This window comes from Oncorhynchus nerka, linkage group LG4, assembly GCF_034236695.1.
Source record: "Oncorhynchus nerka isolate Pitt River linkage group LG4, Oner_Uvic_2.0, whole genome shotgun sequence".
NCBI classification, from domain to species: domain Eukaryota; kingdom Metazoa; phylum Chordata; class Actinopteri; order Salmoniformes; family Salmonidae; genus Oncorhynchus; species Oncorhynchus nerka.
The window spans coordinates 24392239-24414006 of record NC_088399.1 but is presented as its reverse complement, the minus strand read 5'-3'; the positions used below and the strand labels follow the sequence as shown (position 1 = coordinate 24414006).

Below are 21768 nucleotides of genomic sequence, written 5' to 3'. Positions count from 1 at the left end.
CCCTGCTGTGCTTTTCTGTTGTAGTGTATTGGTGCATGCTATCAGATAATAGCTTCTCATGCTGTCGCCGAAAAGCATTTAAAAAATCTGACTTGTTGCCTGGATTCACAACGAGTGTAGCTTTAATTTGATACCCTGCATGTGTATTTTAATGAACTTTTGAGTTTTAACTAATACTATTAGCATTTAGCGTAGCGCATTTGCATTTCCAGAGCTCTAGTTGGGACGCAAGCGTCCCAGGTAGAGGTAAGAGGTTAAGAACACATTCCTATTTTCAATGACAGCCTAGGAATGGTGGGTTAACTGCCTTGTTCAGGGGCAGAACGACAGATTTCTACCTTGTCAGCTCAGGGATTCAATCTTGCAACTTTACGGTTAAACTAGTCCAACGCTCCAACCACCTGCCTCACGAGGAGACCGCCTGTTACGCAAATGCAGAAAGAAGCCAAGGTAAGTTGCTAGCTAGCATTAAACTTAATCATAATCAATAGTTATAACTACACATGGTTGATGATATTACTAGTTTATCTAGTGTGTCCTGCGTTGCATATAATCGATGCAGTGCGCATTCGCGAAAAAGGACTGTCGTTGCTCCAACGTGTACCTAACCATAAACACCAATCCCTTAAAATCAATATACAGAAGTATATATTTTTAAACCTGCATATTTAGCTAAAAGAAATCCAAGTTCGCAGGCAATATTAACCAGGTGAAATTGTGTCCCTTCTCTTGCATTCATTGCACGCAGAGTCAGGGTATATGCAACAGTTTGGGCCGCCTGGCTCATTGCGAACTAATTTTCCAGAATTTTACGCAATTATGACATAACATTGAAGGTTAAGCAATGTAACAGGAATATTTAGACTGATGGATGCCACCTGTTAGATAAAATACGGAACCGTTCCGTATTTCACTGAAATAATAAACGTCTTGTTTTTGAGATGATAGTTTCCGGATTCGACCATATTAATGACCTAAGGCTCGCATTTCTATGTGTTATGTTATAATTAAGTCTATGATTTGATAGAGCAGTCTGACTGAGCGATGGTAGGCAGCAGCAGGCTCGTAAGCATTCATTCAAACAGCACTTACGTGCGGTTTGACTTCAAGCCTATCAACTCCCGAGATTAGGCTGGTGTAACTGATGTGAAATGGCTAGCTAGTTAGCGGGGTGCGCGCTAATAGCGTTTCAAATGTCACTCGCTCTGAGACTTGGAGTGGTTGTTCCCCTTCCTCTGCATGGGTAACGCTGCTTTGAGGGTGGCTGTTGTCGATGCATTCCTGGTTCGAGCCCAGGTAGCAGCGAGGAGAGGTAGGGAAGCTGTACTGTTACACTGGCAATACGAAAGTGCCTATAAGAACATCCAATAGTCAAAGGTATATGAAATACAAACGGTATAGAGAGAAAGTCCTATAATTCCTATAATAACTACAACCTAAAACTTCTTACCTGGAAATATTGAAGACTCATGTTAAAAGGAAGCACCAGCTTTCATATGTTCATGTTCTGAGCAAGGAACTTAAACGTTAGCTTTCTTACATGGCACATATTGCACTTTTACTTTCTTCTCCAACACTTTGTTTTTGCATTATTTAAACCAAATTGAACATGTTTCATTATTTGAGGCTAAATTAATTTTATTGATGTATTATATTAAGTTAAAAGTGTTCATTCAGTATTGTTGTAATTGTCAATTTTACAAATACAAATGTAATAAAATAAAAAATATAATCGGTATCGGCTTTTTGGTCCTCCAATAAATATGTATCGGCGTTAAATCATAATCGGTCAACCTCTAGAATGGAGTGTGGAAGTGGTAATGTTGTGTCCACCCATGTGGCAACCCTAAATTAGCACCCATATCATAACAATAAAAATGGGGGCACTCTGGGGGTTGAGGCCCCTGGGCACATACTCTAGCCATGATAACTGGTTAGCCTAACTTACCTACCTGGCTAACGTTGGCTTGTTGATCAACTGGAAATGTCTAACAGGTTTTCAATAGCTCTTCAAGGTCAGTCAGTGAATGACATAATAGGAAAACCCACCCACGCACCTCCCTCCCGTCTAAAATGGCTTGCTCTCCTCCACCCTCTCGCTCACCCACTCACCTCAGCAAAAAGGCCAAACTTGCCAGTGGAGGGCAGCATCCCAGGGAGCCATTTATTGAGGAAGTCCACCAGCTTGCTGTCGTAGCCCCACATCAGCTTTCCTACAGACTTGGTGAGGAAAGGTCCCTCCTTAAAGGTCTTAAAGGTGGTGCTGATCATCAGACGCACTGCGAACGGCAAGTTCTCCATCATCACTGCTGCACCCTGGGAGACAGAGGTGGTGGTAGAGATGAGAGCAAAGACATAGAAGTCCAGTTCTTATAAATTAGTGTGTGTGTGTGTGTGTGTACTCTGCAGTGCTGTCTTACCAACACCAGCATGTTGGGGATGGTGACCACATCCGACTCATTGCCCACAGACATGCTGGGCTCAAAGAAGTAGCTCCTGTATTCAAGATATGACACTGTGTGGTTTGTATGGAACGTGATATTCTGCTTCTGAATACGCTTCCTGAAAACACAAACACACAACCCAGGTCAACCTCAAACTGACCGTAGATGTAAATGGACAGAAACTTTACAGCTAGTATAAGGCGTTTATGATTACTTTATAGATTAAAGCCAAAGGAACTGAGTAACATTAAGAAATGCTATAGATGGAAGGAATCCAGTTTGGAAACCTACCAAAAAACAATTAGGCAACAACAAATTCAATCCCTTTTAGACAATTTCCTGGGTAAAACGTTCCACTGTAATAGTGAAGGTGTAAACCTGGCAGTAGAAAATCTTAACAGTATATTTGACCTCTCAGCTTCCCTATCAAATCTAAAAATCTCAAATAGAAAACCGAAGAAAATTAACAATAATGACAAATGGTTTGATGAAGAATGCAAAAATCTAAGAAAGAAATTGAGAAACCTGTCCAACCAAAAACATAGAGACCCGGAAAACCTGAGTCTACGCCTTCACTATGGTGAATCACTAAAACAATACAGAAATACACTACGGAAAAAGAAGGAACAGCATGTCAGAAATCAGCTCAATGCAATTGAAGAATCCATAGACTAACCACTTCTGGGAAAATTGGAAAACACTAAACAAACAACACGAAGAATTATCTATCCAAAATGGAGATGTATGGGTAAACCACTTCTCCAATCTTTTTGGTTCTATAACAAAGAACAAAGAGCAAAAACATATACATGATCAAATACAGATCTTAGAATCAACTATTAAAGACTACCAGAACCCACTGGATTCTCCAATTACATTGAATGAGTTACAGGACAAAATAAAAACCCTTCAACCCAAAAAGGCCTGTGGTGTCGATGGTATCCTCAATGAAATGATAAAATATACAGACAACAAATTCCAATTGGCTATACTAAAACTCTTTAACATCATACTTAGCTCTGGCATCTTCCCCAATATTTGGAACCAAGGACTGATCACCCCAATCCACAAAAGTGGAGACAAATTTGACCCCAATAACTACCGTGGAATATGTGTCAACAGTAACCTTGGGAAAATCCTCTGCATTATTATTAACAGCAGACTCGTACATTTCCTCAATGAAAACAATGTACTGAGCAAATGTCAAATTGGCTTTTTACCAAATTACCGTACAACAGACCATGTATTCACCCTGCACACCCTAATTGACAACCAAACAAACCAAAACAAAGGCAAAGTCTTCTCATGCTTTGTTGATTTCAAAAAAGCCTTCGACTCAATCTGGCATGAGGGTCTGCTATACAAACTGATGGAAAGTGGTGTTGGGGGTAAAACATACGACATTATAAAATCCATGTACACAAACAACAAGTGTGCGGTTAAAATTGGCAAAAAACACACATTTCTTCACACAGGGTCGTGGGGTTAGACAGGGATGCAGCTTAAGCCCCAACCTCTTCAACATATATATCAACGAATTGGCGCGGGCACTAGAAGTCTGCAGCACCCGGCCTCCCCCTGCTAGAATCCGAAGTCAAATGTCTGCTGTTTGCTGATGATCTGGTGCTTCTGTCACCAACCAAGGAGGGCCTACAGCAGCACCTAGATCTTATGCACAGATTCTGTCAGACCTGGGCCCTGACAGTAAATCTCAGTAAGACCAAAATAATGGTGTTCCAAAAAAGGTCCAGTCACCAGGACCACAAATACAAATTCCATCTAGACACGGTTGCCCTAGAGCACACAAAAAACTATACATACCTTGGCCTAAACATCAGTGCCACAGGTAACTTCCACAAAGCTGTGAACGATCTGAGAGACAAGGCAAGAAGGGCATTCTATGCCATCAAAAGAAACATACATTTCAACATACCAATTAGGATTTGGCTAAAAATACTTGAATCAGTCATAGAGCCCATTGCCCTTTATGGTTGTGAGGTCTGGGGTCCGCTCACCAACCAAGACTTCACAAAATGGGACAAACACCAAATTGAGACTCTGCACGCAGAATTCTGCAAAAATATCCTCCGTGTACAACGTAAAACACCAAATAATGCATGCAGAGCAGAATTAGGCCGATACCCACTAATTATCAAAATCCAGAAAAGAGCCATTAAATTCTACAACCACCTAAAAGGAAGCGATTCACAAACCTTCCATAACAAAGCCATCACCTACAGAGAGATGAACCTGGAGAAGAGTCCCCTAAGCAAGCTGGTCCTGGGGCTCTGTTCACAAACACAAACACACCCTACAGAGCCCCAGGACAACAGCACAATTAGACCCAACCAAATCATGAGAAAACAAAAAGATAATTACTTAACACATTGGAAAGAATTAACAAAAAAACAGAGCAAACTAGAATGCTATTTGGCCCTAAACAGAGAGTACACAGCGGCAGAATACCTGACCACTGTGACTGACCCAAAATTAAGGAAAGCTTTGACTATGTACAGACTCAGTGAGCATAGCCTTGCTATTGAGAAAGGCCGCCGTAGGCAGACATGGCTCTCAAGAGAAGACAGGCTATGTGCTCACTGCCCACAAAATGAGGTGGAAACTGAGCTGCACTTCCTAACCTCCTGCCCAATGTATGACCATATTAGAGATACATATTTCCCCCAGATCACACAGATCCACAAAGAATTCGAAAACAAATCCAATTTTGAAAAACTCCCATATCTACTGGGTGAAATTCCACAGTGTGCCATCACAGCAGCAAGATTTGTGACCTGTTGCCACGAGAAAAGGGCAACCAGTGAAGAACAAACACCATTGTAAATACAACCCATATTTATGCTTATTTATATAATCTTGTGTCCTTTAACTATTTGTACATTGTGTGTGTATATATATATATATATATAATATGACATTTGTAATGTCTTTACTGTTTTAAAACTTCTGTATGTGTAATGTTTACTGTTCATTTTTGTTGTTTTTCACCTTATATATTCACTTTGTATGTTGTCTACCTCACTTGCTTTGGCAATGTTAACACATGTTTCCCATGCCAATAAAGCCCTTGAATTGAATTGAATTGTTAAATAGTACGTTACAGTTGACTGAAGCTCTGAATGAATAGCTGATAGGGATAAGAGGGAAGCATGGGGAAATTAGAGAGGAGAGTGAGCTTGCAGGGGAAAGCCTGTCAATACTTCCCCACTTGCTGATTGAGAGCATAAAAACCATGACGATGCACTCCCCCACAGAGCCCATTTTTCCCCAACTGACCTAATTGTTACACAATGGTCCACATGTACAGGCTTAGAGCCACAGAATGTTGAACCCCAAAAACTGGAAACCATATGCCCCGAAGTCAACCTCCAACACACACACACACACACAGGCTAAGCACTAGCCATTAACCCAGAATGACCCCCCCCATACACACACTTCCCCGACTCCTCATTGTGAGTTGCCAATTGACGCACACATGTACATATATATAGTGTTCTATGTACAGGCTAAGAGCCACAGTTTGACTGTTGGACCCAGAGTGTACATTGTCTTTAGTCTAGCACTTTAGAAGTGATTACATAGGTTTCAGCTAACGACCGCTCCCTCAGATGGTTAAGGTTCCAGGGACCGAGGCTGGACCAGGAGTTCTCGTTCCTGGAGGACTCCCACTGCCAGTCGTTACATACTGTTCTTCCAGCACACAGGATTGAATTAACCAAGTATTTGCCCCCTTTCTGATTCTCTATTTTTGCTTACTTTTGATACCGAATGTTATCTGATCTTCAACCAAAACATTAGATAAGTTTACAAATAACAAAAAGTATACTTTAACTTTTTTAACTAACAGTTATGCAACACCAAACTCCCCTGTGTGAAAAAGTAATTGCCCAATTACATTTGTGGGTTTTCAAGAATGAACTGCTCATTTCAAGACCTGCCACATCGCAATTAGGATTAGGTCTGGACATTCCAAAACTTCAAATCTGTTGATTTTTAACCATTTTGATGAAGACTTGATTGGGTGTTTTGGATCATTGTCTTGCTGCATGACCCAGCTGCACTTCAGCTCAGACGGGTAGCCTGACATCCTGCTATAGAAATCTCTGATACAGAGCAGAATTCAAGGTTGCTTTTATTAAGGTAATTCGTCCAGGTCCTGAGGCAGCAAAACATCCCCAAACCGTCACACTACAACCACCATGCTTGACTGTTGGTATGAGGTTCTTACTGTGGAATGCAGCGTTTTGTTTTCACCAAACATAAATGGGACACATTTCATTCAAAAAGGTTTACTTAAGTTTGCCAGAAAGCACCTGGAAGATCATCAAGACTCTTGGAAGAATGTTCTACGGACAGAATGTTCTATGGACAGTCAAAAGTCTAACTTTTTGGACAACATGGGTCCCATTATGCAAACATTGCTGAAAAGCAACACATTTGAAGTCCAGACCTAATCCCAATGAAGCTGTTGTGGCAGGACTTGAAACGAGCAGTTCATGTTTGAAAACCCACAAATGTGGCTGAGTCGAGCAGTTCTACATGGAAGAGTGGGCCAAAATTCCTCCACAGCAACATGAGACTCATCAACGACTACAGGAAGAGTTGTTGGATTCATTGCAACTTAAGGTGGCACAACCAGTTTCGTGTAAGGGAGCAATTACTTTTTACACACAGGGCCATTGGTGTTGCATAACTTTGTTTATGAAATATGTAATTGTGTTATTTCTTAACTCTGGTTCCTTTTATCTAATATTAGGGTTTGGTTGAAGATTTGATAATTCAGTATCCAAAATGTGGCTAAAGTAAAGACAATCAGAAAGGGGGCAAATACTTTCACATCACTGTAGGTCTAAAAAGCAGCCCTTCCTCCCATCAGCACTGGTTCATTACTGTTTGGCTTATTAACTACCGAGGGGATTCCACTGAGACTGGCTTCAATTAGCTTACAGAGACAAAAACAGGAGAGGACTTGAGAGAAGTTGTTAGAGTATAAAGAGAAGGGGAGGAAAGGTAGAGAGAAAGAAGACTTTCATTTGAAAACGTAACCATCTACAGTCTCTTATTGGGTGAAAGAGGCCAGATCAATAAGGAAAGGGGTTCAGAGTATATGATAGACAGGGGTGACTGAGAAGCTAAGAGACAGAGAAAGGCTGGTTGACATTTATTAAAGACCATGTATGCTTGATCAGGAAATGTGGGTGGAGGCTCCGTATGGAGGGTGACGCAATTGTGGCGCCGTCGGAAGGCTCGCGGGGGCCAAATCAAGCTCTATACCACATCACTTTGCACCTCCGAAGTTTTGTAACAATGCGGAAGGCTCTGTAGTTTGTGTGTATGTATTGATATGTAGGATACATGTGCCTTTTAAGAAAAGGGATGTAGTTCTGTCCATGAGCTGTTCTTGACTATTAATGTTCTGTATTATTCATATGTTTCATATTTTGTGTGGACCCCAGGAAGAGTAGCTGCTGCTTTTGCAACAGCTAATGGGGATACTAATAAAATAACAAATTCCAGATGCATAAAATGGCTCTTCAGCAGAGGAAGCACAAGACTATCCTCCCGGCAGATAACAGCCGATTCAAAAAAAAGGGGTGTGGTGCTTTCTTGGAGAAAAGCACGCACACATTTAAAAACAATATGCTCCTTATCCTTTTACTTATAAAATGTATTGCACAACTAGCTAATTTTGTTTATAACTTTAGTTATTTTGGGATTCCACCCATGTACAGCGCATTCGGAAAGTATTCAGAACCCTCGACTTTCCACATTTTGTTACAGCCTTATTCTAAAATATTTTTTCCACCTCAATCTGCACACAATAACACATGACAACGCAAAAACAGGTTGACATTTTTGCAAATGTATATAAAAACAAGAAATATCTACAAACTTATTCAGATCCTTTACTCAGTACTTTGTTGAAGAACCTTTGTCAGCGATCACAGATAGAGTCTTCTTCGGTATGACACTACAAGCATGGCACACCTGTATTTGGGGAGTTTCTCCCATTCTTCTCTGCAGATCCTCTTAAGCTCTGTCATGTTGGATGGGGAGTGTCGCTGCACAGCTATCTTCAGGTCTCTCCAGAGACATTCGATTGAGGTCCGGGCTCTGGCTGGGCCACACAAGGGCATTCAGAGACTTGTCCCGAAGCCACTCCTGCATGGTTTTGGCTGTGTGCTTAATGTTGTTGTCCTGTTAGAAGGTGAATCTTCACCCCAGTCTGAGGTCCTGAGCACTCTGGAGCAAGTTTTCATCAATGACCTCTGCTCCATTTATCTTTCCCTTGATCCTGACTAGTCTCCCAGTCCCAGCCGCTGAAAAACATCCCCACAGCATGATGCTGCCACCACCATGCTTCACCGCAGGGATGGTACCATGTTGTTTCCTCCAGACATGACGCTTGGCATTCAGGCCAAAGAGTTCAATCTTGGTTTCATCAGACCAGAGAATCTTGTTTCTCATGGTCCGAGAGTCCTTTAGGTGCCTTTTGGCAAACTCCAAGCGGGCTGTCGTGTGCCTTTTACTGAGGAGTGGCTTCCCTCTGGCCACTACCATAAAGGCCTGATTGGTGGAGTGGTGCAGAGATGATTGTCCTTCTGAAAGGTTCTCCCATCTCCATAGAGAAATTCTGGAGCTCTGTCAGAGTCACCTCCCTGACCAAGGCCCTTCTCCCCGTTGCTCAGTTTGGCCGAGCGGCCAGCTCTAGGAAGAGTCTTGGTGGTTCCAAATTTCTTCCATTTAAGAATGGAGGCCACTGTGTTCTTGGGGACCTTCAGTGCTGCAGAATTTTTTGGGGTACCCTTCCCCAGATCTGTGCCGACAATCCTTTCTCGGAGCTCTACGGACAATTCCTTCAACCTCATGGCTTGGTTTTTGTTCTGACATGCATGGTCAACTGTGGGACCTCAAAGACAGGAATGTGCCTTTACAAATCATGCCCAATCAATTTAAATTTACCCCAGGTGGACTCCAATCAAGTTGTAGAAAGACCAAGGATGATCATTGGAAATAGGATATCGCCTGAGCTCAATTTGAATCTCATAGCAAAAGGTCAGAATTATTATGTAAGATTAATCTTTTTAAAGTTGGTGTTAATTTCTAAACTGTTTTCGCTACATCTGAACACTTTGCCTCATAACGCGTGATTGGGAAGTAGAGTCTAATTTCATACAAAACGCATTTGTTTCCACATTTCCTTGCCTCGATTACTTTTGACATTTTAGAAAAGCAGGCGAGGCGGCGGCAAGAGGCGAGTAAAACCAATCAAGACCCTCCCAGTGTCAGGAGCACCAACGTTCCCCCTCCTGAAAAAAAGTGACAAGGCCATCACCCACTCTTTAAAAGTGCCTTCCTCACCATCTTAAATAAGTATGCCCCATTCAAAAAAGAACCAAGAAGAGATATAGCCCTTGGTTCTCTCCAGACCTGACTGCCCTTGACCAGCACAAAAACATCCTGTGGCATTCTTAGCATTGAATAGGCCCCGTGATATGCAACTTTTCAGGGAAGTTAGGAACCAATATACACAGGCAGTTAGGAAAGCTAAGGCTATTTTTTTCAAGCAGAAATTTGCATCCTGTTCTCAATGGAGAATAAAAGCGCCTCCTCCCAGCTGCCCACTGCTCCGAGGCTAGGAAACACTGTCACAACCAATAAATCCACTATAATTGAGAATTTCAATAAGCACTTCTCTACAGCTGGTCATGCTTTCCACCTGGCTACCCTTACCCCAGTCAACAGCCCTGCACTCCCCAGAGCAACTCGCCCAAGCCTCCCCATTTCTCCTTCACCCAAATCCAGATAGCTGATGTTCTGAAAGAGCTGCAAAATCTGGACCCCACATATCAGCCGGGGTAGACAATCTGGACCCTTTCTTTCTAAAATTATCTGCCGAAATTGTTGCAACCCCTATCAGTAGCCTGTTCAATCTCTTTCCTATCGTCTGAGATCGCCAAAGTTTGGAAAGCTGCCGTGGTCATGCCCCTCTTCAAAAGGGGGACACTCTAGACACAAACTGTTACAGACCTATATCTATCCTACCCTGCCTTTCTAAGATCTTTGAAAGCCAAGTTAACAGATTACCGACCATTTCGAATCCAATCATACCTTCTCCGCTATGCAATCTGGTTTCAGAGCTGGTCATGGGTGCACCTCAGCCACACTCAAGGTTCTAAACGATATCATAACCGCCATCGATAAGAGACATTACTGTGCAGCCGTATTCATCGCCAAGGCTTTCGACTGTCACTCACCACATTCTTATTGGCAGACACAACAGCCTTGGTTTCTCAAATGATTGCCTCGCCTGTTTCACCAACTACTTCTCTGATAGAGTTCAGTGTGTCAAATCGTATGGACTGTTGTGCGGACCTCTGGCAGTCTCTTTGGGGCTGCCACAGGGTTCAATTCTCGGGCCGACTCTTCTCTGTATACATCAATGATGTTGCTCTTGCTGCTGGTGATTCTCTGATCCACCTCTAAGCACACAACACCATTCTGTATACTTCTGGCCCTTCTTTGGATACTTAACTAACCTCCAGACGAGCTTCAATGCTACACAACTTTCTTCCCGTGGCCTCCAACTGCTCTTAAATGCAAGTAAAACTAAATGCATGCACTTCAACCGATCACTGCCCGCACCTGTCCGCCCGTCCAGCATCATTACTCTGGGCAGTTCTGACTTAGAATATGTGGACAACTACAAATACCTAGGTTTCTGGCTAGACTGTAAACTCTCCTTCCAGACTCACATTAAGCATCTCCAATCCAAAAGTAAATCTAGAATCGGCTTCCTATTTCGCAACAAAGCATCTTTCATTCATGCTGCCAAACATACCCTCGTAAAACTGACCATCCTACCGATCCTCGACTTCGGTGATGTCATTTATAAAATAGCCTCACTCATATCACCCTCACTAGCTTTAAGCACCAGCTGTCAGAGGAGCTCACAGATCACTGCACATAGCCCATCTGTCAACAGCCCATCCAACTACCTCATCTCCATTCTGTATTTATTTATGTATCTTGCGCCTTTGCACCCCAGTATCTCTACTTGCACATTCATCTTCTGCACATCTACCATACAAGTGTTTAATCGCTATATTGTAATTACTTCGCCACCATGACCTATTTATTGCCTTCCCTCCCTTATCTTACCTCATTTGCACTCACTGTATATAGATTCTCTTATTTTTTCTACTGTATGTTTGTTTATTCCATGTTTAACTGTTGTTGAATGTGTCGAAATGCTTTGCTTTATCTTGGCCAGGTCGCAGTTGTAAATAAGAACTTGTTCTCAACTTGCCTACCTGGTTAAATAAAGGTGGGACAAAAAATAAAAAATTAGGGATAGTAGGCCATCTTTCAGAAGTCTGCAAATGCAAGGATGCATGGAATGCTTTATTATAAAGGTGGTGAGAATTAACTTCCCCGAACTTGAAACCCACACACAGCCTGATAGAATAACTGTCAACATGTACTTTTCCTCAGCCAACAGGAGTAGTAATAAAGACAAATAAGACAGGAGTAGTAATAAGACAAATCAATAGCCTACGTCGATCTACTATCCCCCATAGCACAAAAGATCACCTATTTTATTGGTCAGCTTGTTGTTCTGTGCGAGAAAGAAATAGCCTATCCAAACACACTCTGGGACAGTTGTGGAATGATTGCTCCAAAATTCATATAACCAGTAGGCTTAGGCTACATCCCCCAAAAAGTTTAAAAGCAATGAGGCTCATGCAACAGATCGTTCAGATTAAGATGTTGATCAATTTATTTCTTCACATTCTAATCCACCATGGGAAACAGGTAGGCCTAAGGGTAAGAGATTAGAGGTCAGGGGTGAAGGGCCCTCTGTTCTGCCATAGGTCAGGGGTCACGGGTTAGAGCCCTCCGTTCCACCATAGGTCAGTGTTAAGGGTTATAGAGAGCTGGGGTAAGATGTCAGGTGTGAAGGCCTACCTGTATACATAGGGTCCTCTCTGCTCCACCATGGGTTTCTCTCCAGCCAGGACTTCAGTAGGGTTCAGGACATTGAAGAAATAGACAGTCATGAAGAAGGGGACAGGGACATCCTTCCACATGGTGTAGGACATCTCATTCTTAGGGTCTATCACTAAGTTCTGAGGAGAAGACAATGATTTAACTACCATACAAAACACCACATGTACACATGAACATACATAGCGTTCAGTACGACAGCTCATTCTATGCTCTGTGGGAGGGGCTCACTGACAGAAGCCCATATTAAGTGTGTGACCCATGTGGGAATCAAACACCTTCAAATTAGTGTTCGGATAATTCAGCCACACCAGTTGCTGACAGGTGTACAAAATAGAGCACACTGCCATGCAATCTGCATAGACAAACATTGGCAATAGAAAGGCTTTACTGATGAGCTCAATGACTTTCAATGTGGGACTGTCATAGGAAGCCACCTTTCCAACAAGTCAGTTCATCAAATTTCTGCTCCGCTAGAGCTGCCCAGGTCAAATGTAAGTGTTATTGTCAAGTGGAAACGTCTATGAGCAACAACGGCTCAGCCGTGAAGCAGTAGGCCAAACAAGCTCATAGAATGGGACTGCCGAGTGCTGTTGCGCGTAAAAATGGTCTGTCCTCGGTTGCAACACTCACTACAGAGTTACAAACTGCCTCTTGAAGCAACGTCAGCACATTAACTGTTCATCAGGAGCTTAATGAAATGGGTTTCCATGGCCAAGCAGCCGCACACAAGCCGAAGAGCACCATGCTCAATGGCAAGCATCAGCTAGAGTGATGTAAAGCTCTACGCCATTGGACTCTGGAGCAGTGGAAACGCGTTCTCGAGTGACTAATCACGCTTCACCATCTGGCAGTACGACGGACGAATTTGGGTTAGGCGGATGCCAGGAGAATGCTACCTGCCTCATGCATAGGCATGGTTCAGGCTAGGCCCCTTAGGTCCAGTGAAGGGAAAACTTAACGCTACAGCATACAATGACATTCTAGACAATTCTGTTCAGTTTGGGGATGGCCTTTTCCTGTTTCAGCATGAAAATGCCCCAGTGCACAAAGCAAAGTCATACAGAAATGGTTTGTCGAGATGGGTGTGGAAGAACTTGACTGGCCTGCAGAGCCCTGACCTCAACCGCATTGGAACGCCAACTGCGAGCTAAACCTAACCCCCAAACATCAGTGGCCGACATCACTAATGCACAGCAATGCTCCAACATTTAGTTGAAAGTCTTCCCAGAAGAGTGGAGGCTGTTATAGCAGCAAAGGGAGGCACCAACCCCATATAGTGCCCATGATTTTGGAATGAGATGTTTGGCTAGTTCCTTCGTGATTATATACCTTCTTACAATATTGTGCATACTATTGAGCTTTACGTTTCTGCTTGTTAAAACTAAGAGAATATATAACCTATTTGATACGAACGTGCACATATTTCATTTTAATCATTAAAATATCAAATCAAGGAATGCTAAATTTTGTTCCAGCTCAATAATAAAACGTGAATACATTTAAAATCTCCCTCAAAACCAAATGAAAAATTAAACTCAACTTGTAGTAAAATTGTTAATTGATATCGTTGTAAATTGCTGTAAATGGCTACTGTTTTTAATTGCATTGAGTTTGTGATGCATCAGTCTTGCTCGACTTTTTTTGTTTTGTTACATGTTTATAATGTCTCCGGCTGGATCAACCTAATTTTAATAACTAATTAATTAAATCAATCACCAATATGTACGTCAGGTTCATTATAGGCACTTCGCTATGTTAGTCGTGACTGACCAGGATAAATATTAATGGCGTTGCGTTAGAGGTTTTTAAATTATTAAAAACCTATAGGTAAAAACAATATTTTAATTGAATCTCCACTTACCTTGACTATTTGGTTGTCGATAATGATTGGTCCAACGAAAACTATAACTGTTCCAAAAACTACTGTCAGAGTGCCAACGACTAAAAGTCCGAATGCTAGCTTAGATTTATTCATAGCTATAGACACAGTTTAACTGGGCAACAATAAAAATGTACTAAATCAAGCTATAGCTAGATAAAAACAATGCATGTAGGCTGTCGGCTATAGCCAAGTCGTTCAGTGGCTTTTGTTTGGAACGCTGTCTGGTTTATTGCAGCTCTAGACAAGATTCAAGAATATGGAGTGTCAACCAATATACACCTACACCTTAACTGAATGGCAAGTGTTGAAGGTTCTTGCCACTCGCCAGAATATGATTTGAAAGTCCAAAGAAATTTAGATAATGCCGGTCTTGAAGTTAAGTGAGGGCTCTCAGAGTGGAACCGCTGTGTTTATATCGTTCAAGCCACGCCTCCCGACACGCTGGGGATGGTGTGTGTGTTTGTTTGTGTGTGTGTTTAATTACCGTAGCAGAGAAACGCATTTAATTTATAAATCACAACATTTAACGCAAAATCACATTTTAAGACCTAATTGTATAAGAACTAAGCAAATTTAGCAAATGAGGCCCCAGGTCAGAAAATGAAGATAAAACCTAACATATTAATCTGTCACATTTTCTGTTGCAGTTGTGAATTATGAGACAGACAGACAAAGACAGGCAGAGGACAGACAGACTGAACAAGGACAACACCACGTGTAAATTGTTGTGAAATGCTCTGGACCAAAAGAGACCAGTGGAAGGGTGTAAATCTGTGAAGGTTATTTTATTGGGGCAGCAGGTAGCCTAGTTGTTAGGGTGTTGGGCCAGTGGTTACAGGATTGAATCCATGACCTGGCAAAGTAAAAATCTATCATTCTTCCCCTGAGCAAGGCATTTAACCCACTGTTCCCCTGTGCCGTGGATGTCGATTAAGGCAAAATGCAGAACACACATTTCAGTTGTACAACTGACTACTTTCCCTAAATTGATTCAAATGGACCCTCAAGGCAACTTATTTGACCTACACACCACATTTTAAATTATAAAAAGGGATTATTTAGAAGTTTAGGACTCTCTCTGTGTCCCCGCTGGAAAAGCTAGTGAGGGTTGAGGGGGCAGGGGTGGAATTGGTGAGAAATACATATGCACAAAAGCTTATTTCTCAAATTGTCTGCATACTGTACATTTGTTTACATCCCTGTTAGTGAGCATTTCTCCTTTGCCAAGATAATCCATCCAACTGACAAGAAGCTGTATAAACATGATCATTACACAGGTACACCTTGTGCTGGGGACAATAAAAGGCCCCTCTAAAATGTGCAGTTTTGTCACACAACACAATGCCACAGATGTCTGAAGTTTTGAAGGGAGCGTGCAATTGGTATGCTGACTGCAGTAATGTCCAGCTGTTGCCAGATAATTGAATGTTCATTTCTCTACCATAAACTGCCTCCAATCTAATTTTAGAGAATTTAGCATGGTATGGGTTATGGTATGGTCAGGCATGAGCTATGGCCAATGAACACAATTGCATTCTAGCAATGGCAATTTGAATGCACAGAGATACCGTGACAAGATCCTGAGGCCCATTGTCGTGACATTCATCCACCGCCATCACCTTGTGTTTCAGCATGATAATGCACGGCCCCATGTCGCAAGGATCTGTACACAATTCCTGGAAGCTGATAATGTCCCATTTCTTCCATGGCCTGCACACTCACCAGACATGACACCCATTGTGCATGTTTGGGAGGCCCTGGATCAACATGTATGACAGTCATTTCCAGTTCCTGCCAATATCCACACAACCACAACCATTGAAGAGGAGTCGGACAATGTGAGGCAAATGGTGGGCATACCAGATACTGACTGGTTTTCTGATCCACGCTCCTACCTTTTCTTAAAGGTATCTGTGACCAACAGATGCCTATCTGTATTCCCAGTCAGGTGATACATTACAGAGACTGCATCTACACAGGCATCCCAATTCTGATATTTTGCCCAAATATTGTAGAAAGAGCTGATCTGATTGTTCAAAAAAACAATAAATGGAAAAAGCTCAGAATTGGGCTGCCTGTATAAACACAGCCAGAATGTGATTGAGTGTGTGCAACAGCATGTAGGCTCTAAGCTTGAAACCCAGTTTTATACCCACCTCCAGGTAATATGATTCACAGCAACATCTGACATTTCAACAGTTTTAACCAACCTAAACTCATATTCTCCATCTGTAGAGCATGACAAAAGAAAGTTCATACTGGTCTATAAACCTTTTTTTTTAGTTCATTTATTCTCACCCAAGGTGGAAGGTAGGCCTAGTGGCCTATACTAGAAATGACCAATAAAAAAGGTAAACCCTTCTAATCACAAAGGCACTCAAACACCTTCAACAGATGCTAAACAGGAGGGCGTGTCCTTTCCCAATATCAACACGGTTTGAAAAGAACTCACCTGTTAGTGGGCGAGCATAATATCATCTGAATGTCATTGTTTTAAAAATACCTGCATGGGTGAGATTTGTAATATAATAATTTCCATAATTTGGGTTTCTAAAGCTCCTGGCTTGAACTGACTGGTTTTTAAAGATCTTGACCTCAGACCTGAACTGATTTTGGGCCTCTTAATTAATCTCCTGTCAGTCTGAATTTCAACGTATCTGAACTCATGTGTCTGTCTGATGACAGAGAGAGTGGACCAGGCTTGACCACGTGTGGACTTCCTAAACATCCTGCATGTCACCAGGCGTCAGTGTCTACATCCCTCCTGACACAAGACAGATCACTTGCACCATCCCTCTGTCTCAGAGGGTGGGTTGTCTTTTGTCATACACATCATCAGTCATTTGGATGTTTTGAAATATTTCTGTGTTATATCTGCTCAATTTAATTAAACCCTCATTGCAGTAGACTCCATTTTATGCAGAATTGTTTTTCTCCAATAGGGTCAAATAAGATGTTCAAATGGTTTTGCGATTTGGGGAACTGTTAAAAACTCCTTCTACCTCTACCAAACTTTCCTCACAGGTAAAGATGCTTTCAGTTTCCTCTGAATGTTCGAGATTTCCGTCATTTAAAAAGGTTACAGCCTCCTAACCTGGGAGGAGGCCATTACCACTTCCTAATGAATCTAACAAGGAACTTGTTTGACCTTCCCATATTTAACACCTTTTAAATATAATTTTAAAAATTCTGTCAACATATTAACACCTTAAGATAATAAAAAGGAAATTGTCCTTCCTAATGTCCACATCCTTCAAAACTAGTTGACCTGTTAGCAGGTGTTAATAGTATAAACACCTGACAGGCATTGTTTTGTTAATAGATACAAACACCACAGTGTAACGGATTTATGGCAGAGGTAGATCAGATAACTATCATCAAGCTTGACTAGAGTAGAGAGGTATTATCTTCCTCCTTTATCTCATCCCCCGGGCTTCTTCATCCACCACTTCCATAAGTCTCACCCTGCCATATCCAGTCTACGTCCCAAATGGCACCCTATTCCCTACTTAGTGCACTACTTCTGAGCCCTGTGTCAAAAGTAGTGCACTAAAAAGAGAATAGAGTGCCATTTGGGATGTATATATGGTCATCCACATTGGAGATATTGTGGGAAGAGACTACCGTTTTCTCTAACTCAGCTACATGGACTGCTTCTGCATGTTGCAGGTATGACTAACTGGGCATTCACTCCAGGGCATCCATGCAACTGTATTAACTTCAAGTGAAATTTCTAACATTTTCAAGTTCATATTCATCTTCAGCATCAACATAGTGTACGTGAAAATGTAACTATTTTCATCCATCTTCGGTGAACAGTTTAGAAATTAGAGCATCTTCGGTGAACAGTTTAGAAATTAGAGCACTTTTTTGTACATAGTTCCCCCATTTTAGGGGAGCAAAAGTATTGAGACAAATTCACATAAATGTGTATTAAAGTAGGAAAAGAGTTAAGTATTTGGTCCCATATTCCTAGCATGCAATGACTACATCAAGCTTATGACTGTTTGTTTTGGTTGTGGGGGTATGATATGTGTGTCTAACTTTCTCACTCATCATTATTCACTATTCAATCGGTATTATCCATAATCATGGTACATCCACATTAAAGTAAAGTATTCAGAAACAGTTCATATTGTTTACAATTAAAGTGACTCCAAAATGACACTACATTATTTACCATTCATTTCTATTGGGCACAAAATCATCTGAAACACAACCAAAACAAACACCAAATACATCCAACAAATTTTTGGGGGGACCCCACAGTTTGGGAACCACTGTCCTAGGGTATTGAGGAATGGTTTTGTTTTTGCAATGGCCAGAGACTCTGAAGGGACATGTGAACCCCTGTGTACCCTTGGTGGGAAGATGGTTGATCAGGTGGTTCCCACACTCAGTACATTCCTGTCTTGACTCCTGTTTCATGTCATACTTTTTCGGCATATAAAACACGCGCCTGTAGAGACCCACACATTTGAATGTCAGTTTTAGAAGTCCAACAAACCCAAGGCCAAACAGGGAAATGTATAGGCTTATCAAGGCTGTGATGAATACGGTTCTCATGTGATCACATTAAAGCTCCGACAAATTGACACTGTAGTTACCTCATCAGACATTTATTCAGTCAGCCTGATGTTGCTAACAGCAACATACTAGGCCATTGTAGGCCTACTCCCCTTAGCTAACCATCACTAATGAATCAAACCACACTTCACTGTTGATATTCACAGCCTCACACCATCTTTATCCATGGACATGGGACATCTAGGGTGATGAAGAGAGTTCCTCTTCATTAAATGGCACAAGGCTTAGTAGCCCACCACAAGCCCTCATCTGACTGGCCTGTGAAATCTGTGATCCGGCCTGCCCCTGTCCTGCTTTTAAGCATCAAAAACAGGCTTATTCTGTCTGGCGGGGTGATTAAGAGCTGGCATGGCTCCCTCTGTCACATGCCTTCCTTCCTGACCAAACGCTGATAAGCATAATACCGGTTTTGACACACACACACACACACACACACACACATGATCAGACGTGGTTCTCCAGAGTACTTCCTTTTTTACATCCTTATTGTTGTTGTTGTGGAAGCTTGACTTTGAGGGCATTGTTCCATACTTTATGGATCACACACAGTTGATGTGTTGCAAAAGATTTGTCAAATAATTGCAGGTGGTGTGTGGGGAAACGCATAAGGGCAGTAGGAATGTTAGTGTGGAATTTAATCAAACACATGCCACCAGAGTAGGACTGGCAAAATATAAACTGTCAACTCCTTCCACTGGGACATGCTGCTGTGCAAATCAAATGCAGTTGTGAAATATTTTATTTGTTCTTTGATGGTGTTTATTATACACTGCTCAAAAAAATAAAGGGAACACTTAAACAACACAATGTAACTCCAAGTCAATCACACTTCTGTGAAATCAAACTGTCCACTTAGGAAGCAACACTGATTGACAATACATTTCACATGCTGTTGTGCAAATGGAATAGACAACAGGTGGAAATTATAGGCAATTAGCAAGACACCCCCAATAAAGGAGTGGTTCTGCAGGTGGTGACCACAGTTCTCAGTTCCTATGCTTCCTGGCTGATGTTTTGGTCACTTTTGAATGCTGGCGGTGCTTTCACTCTAGTGGTAGCATGAGACAGAGTCTACAACCCACACAAGTGGCTCAGGTAGTGCAGCTCATCCAGGATGGCACATCAATGTGAGCTGTGGCAAGAAGGTTTGCTGTGGCGTAGTGTCCAGAGCATGGAGGCGCTACCAGGAGACAGGCCAGTACATCAGGAGACGTGGAGGAAGCCGTAGGAGGGCAACAACCCAGCAGCAGGACCGCTACCTCTGCCTTTGTGCAAGGAGGAGCAGGAGGAGCACTGCCAGAGCCCTGCAAAATGACCTCCAGCAGGCCACAAATGTGCATGTGTCTGCTCAAACGGTCAGAAACAGACTCCATGAGGGTGGTATGAGGGCCCGACATCCACAGGTGGGGGTTGTGCTTACAGCAAAACACCGTGCAGGACGTTTGGCATTTGCCAGAGAACACCAAGATTGGCAAATTCGCCACTGGCGCCCTGTGCTCTTCACAGATGAAAGCAGGTTCACACTGAGCACATGTGACAGACGTGACAGAGTCTGGAGACGCCGTGGAGAACGTTCTGCTGCCTGCAACATCCTCCAGAATGACCGGTTTGGCGGTGGGTCAGTCATGGTGTGGGGTGGCATTTCTTTGGGGTGCCGCACAGCCCTCCATGTGCTCGCCAGAGGTAGCCTGACTGCCATTAGGTACCGAGATGAGATCCTCAGACCCCTTGTGAGACCATATGCTGGTGCGGTTGGCCCTGGGTTCCTCCTAATGCAAGACAATGCTAGACCTCATGTGGCTGGAGTGTGTCAGCAGTTCCTGCAAGAGGAAGGCATTGATGCTATGGACTGGCCCGCCCGTTCCCCAGACCTGAATCCAATTGAGCACATCTGGGACATCATGTCTCGCTCCATCCAGTCTGCACCACAGACTGTCCAGGAGTTAGCGGATGCTTTAGGCCAGGTCTGGGAGGAGATCCCTGAGGAGACCATCCGCCACCTCATCAGGAGCATGCCCAGGCGTTGTAGGGAGGTCATACAGGCACGTGGAAGCCACACACACTGCTGAGCCACACACACTGCTCATTTTGACTTGTTTTAAGGACATTACATCAAAGTTGGATCAGCCTGTAATGTGGTTTTCCCCTTTAATTTTGAGTGTGACTACAAATCCAGACCTCCATGGGTTGATACATTTGATTTTGATCCATTGATAATTTTTGTGTGATTTTGTTGTCAGCACATTCAACTATGTAAAGAAAAAAGTATTTAATAAGAATATTTCATTCATTCAGACCTAGGATGTGTTATTTCAGTGTTCCTTTTATTTTTTTGAGCAGTGTACGACTACTACAGATTTTTGGGGAACTTTAACATCCTGGTCTTTCAACTATTTTAAACTGAGTATTCTACCCCGCGCATACTACAGTAAGCAACCACTCATACTCGCTATGACTGCTAAGTTGTATGGAGGGTAAAAGATTCTGAACACAGCCTCTGGCTCTGTATTTTTCATCCCTCTGCTCCCTACTTCATCTTCTTTCATTTCCTTAAAGACATGCTCTGGAACTTTGGCGACTACTAAGTATTTTAGAAACCTCCCGCTTTGGGCTGGATGTGCCAATGTATAGTTCATATATGCATAATTTATGAACAGAATAACTGTCTCACCTCAATTTGCCACTAAATCCCAAATTTGAAAGAATTTATCTGGAAGCTGTGCTACACCATTTTCCCCCACGTGTGCCAGCGCCCTAGCAATTAGAGTTCCAGCTAATGACCTTCAGCTCGTCACCATTTGAGTGACAGCTAAGATGCACAAA

General features: G+C 42.4%; 1 protein-coding gene across 6 annotated transcripts in view; it reads right to left on the bottom strand.

Annotated features, from left to right (window-relative positions):
• Nucleotides 1-14788, bottom strand: part of LOC115120849 (scavenger receptor class B member 1-like) — a 54550-nt gene extending 39762 nt beyond the window's left edge. For 5 of the 6 annotated variants that reach the window (XM_065017376.1, XM_029649832.2, XM_065017377.1 and 2 more), the window contains exons 1-4: nucleotides 14338-14788; nucleotides 12435-12595; nucleotides 2421-2562; nucleotides 2113-2316 (exon numbers count right to left, since the gene is read on the bottom strand). In XM_065017376.1, coding sequence (XP_064873448.1) covers nucleotides 2113-2316; nucleotides 2421-2562; nucleotides 12435-12595; nucleotides 14338-14451 — 621 coding nt within the window. In that variant the 5' untranslated portion in view covers nucleotides 14452-14788. The remainder of the gene's footprint in view (nucleotides 1-2112; nucleotides 2317-2420; nucleotides 2563-12434; nucleotides 12596-14337) is intronic. The other variant, XM_029649854.2, reaches the window with a different exon arrangement.
• Nucleotides 14789-21768: the final 6980 nt, after the last annotated feature.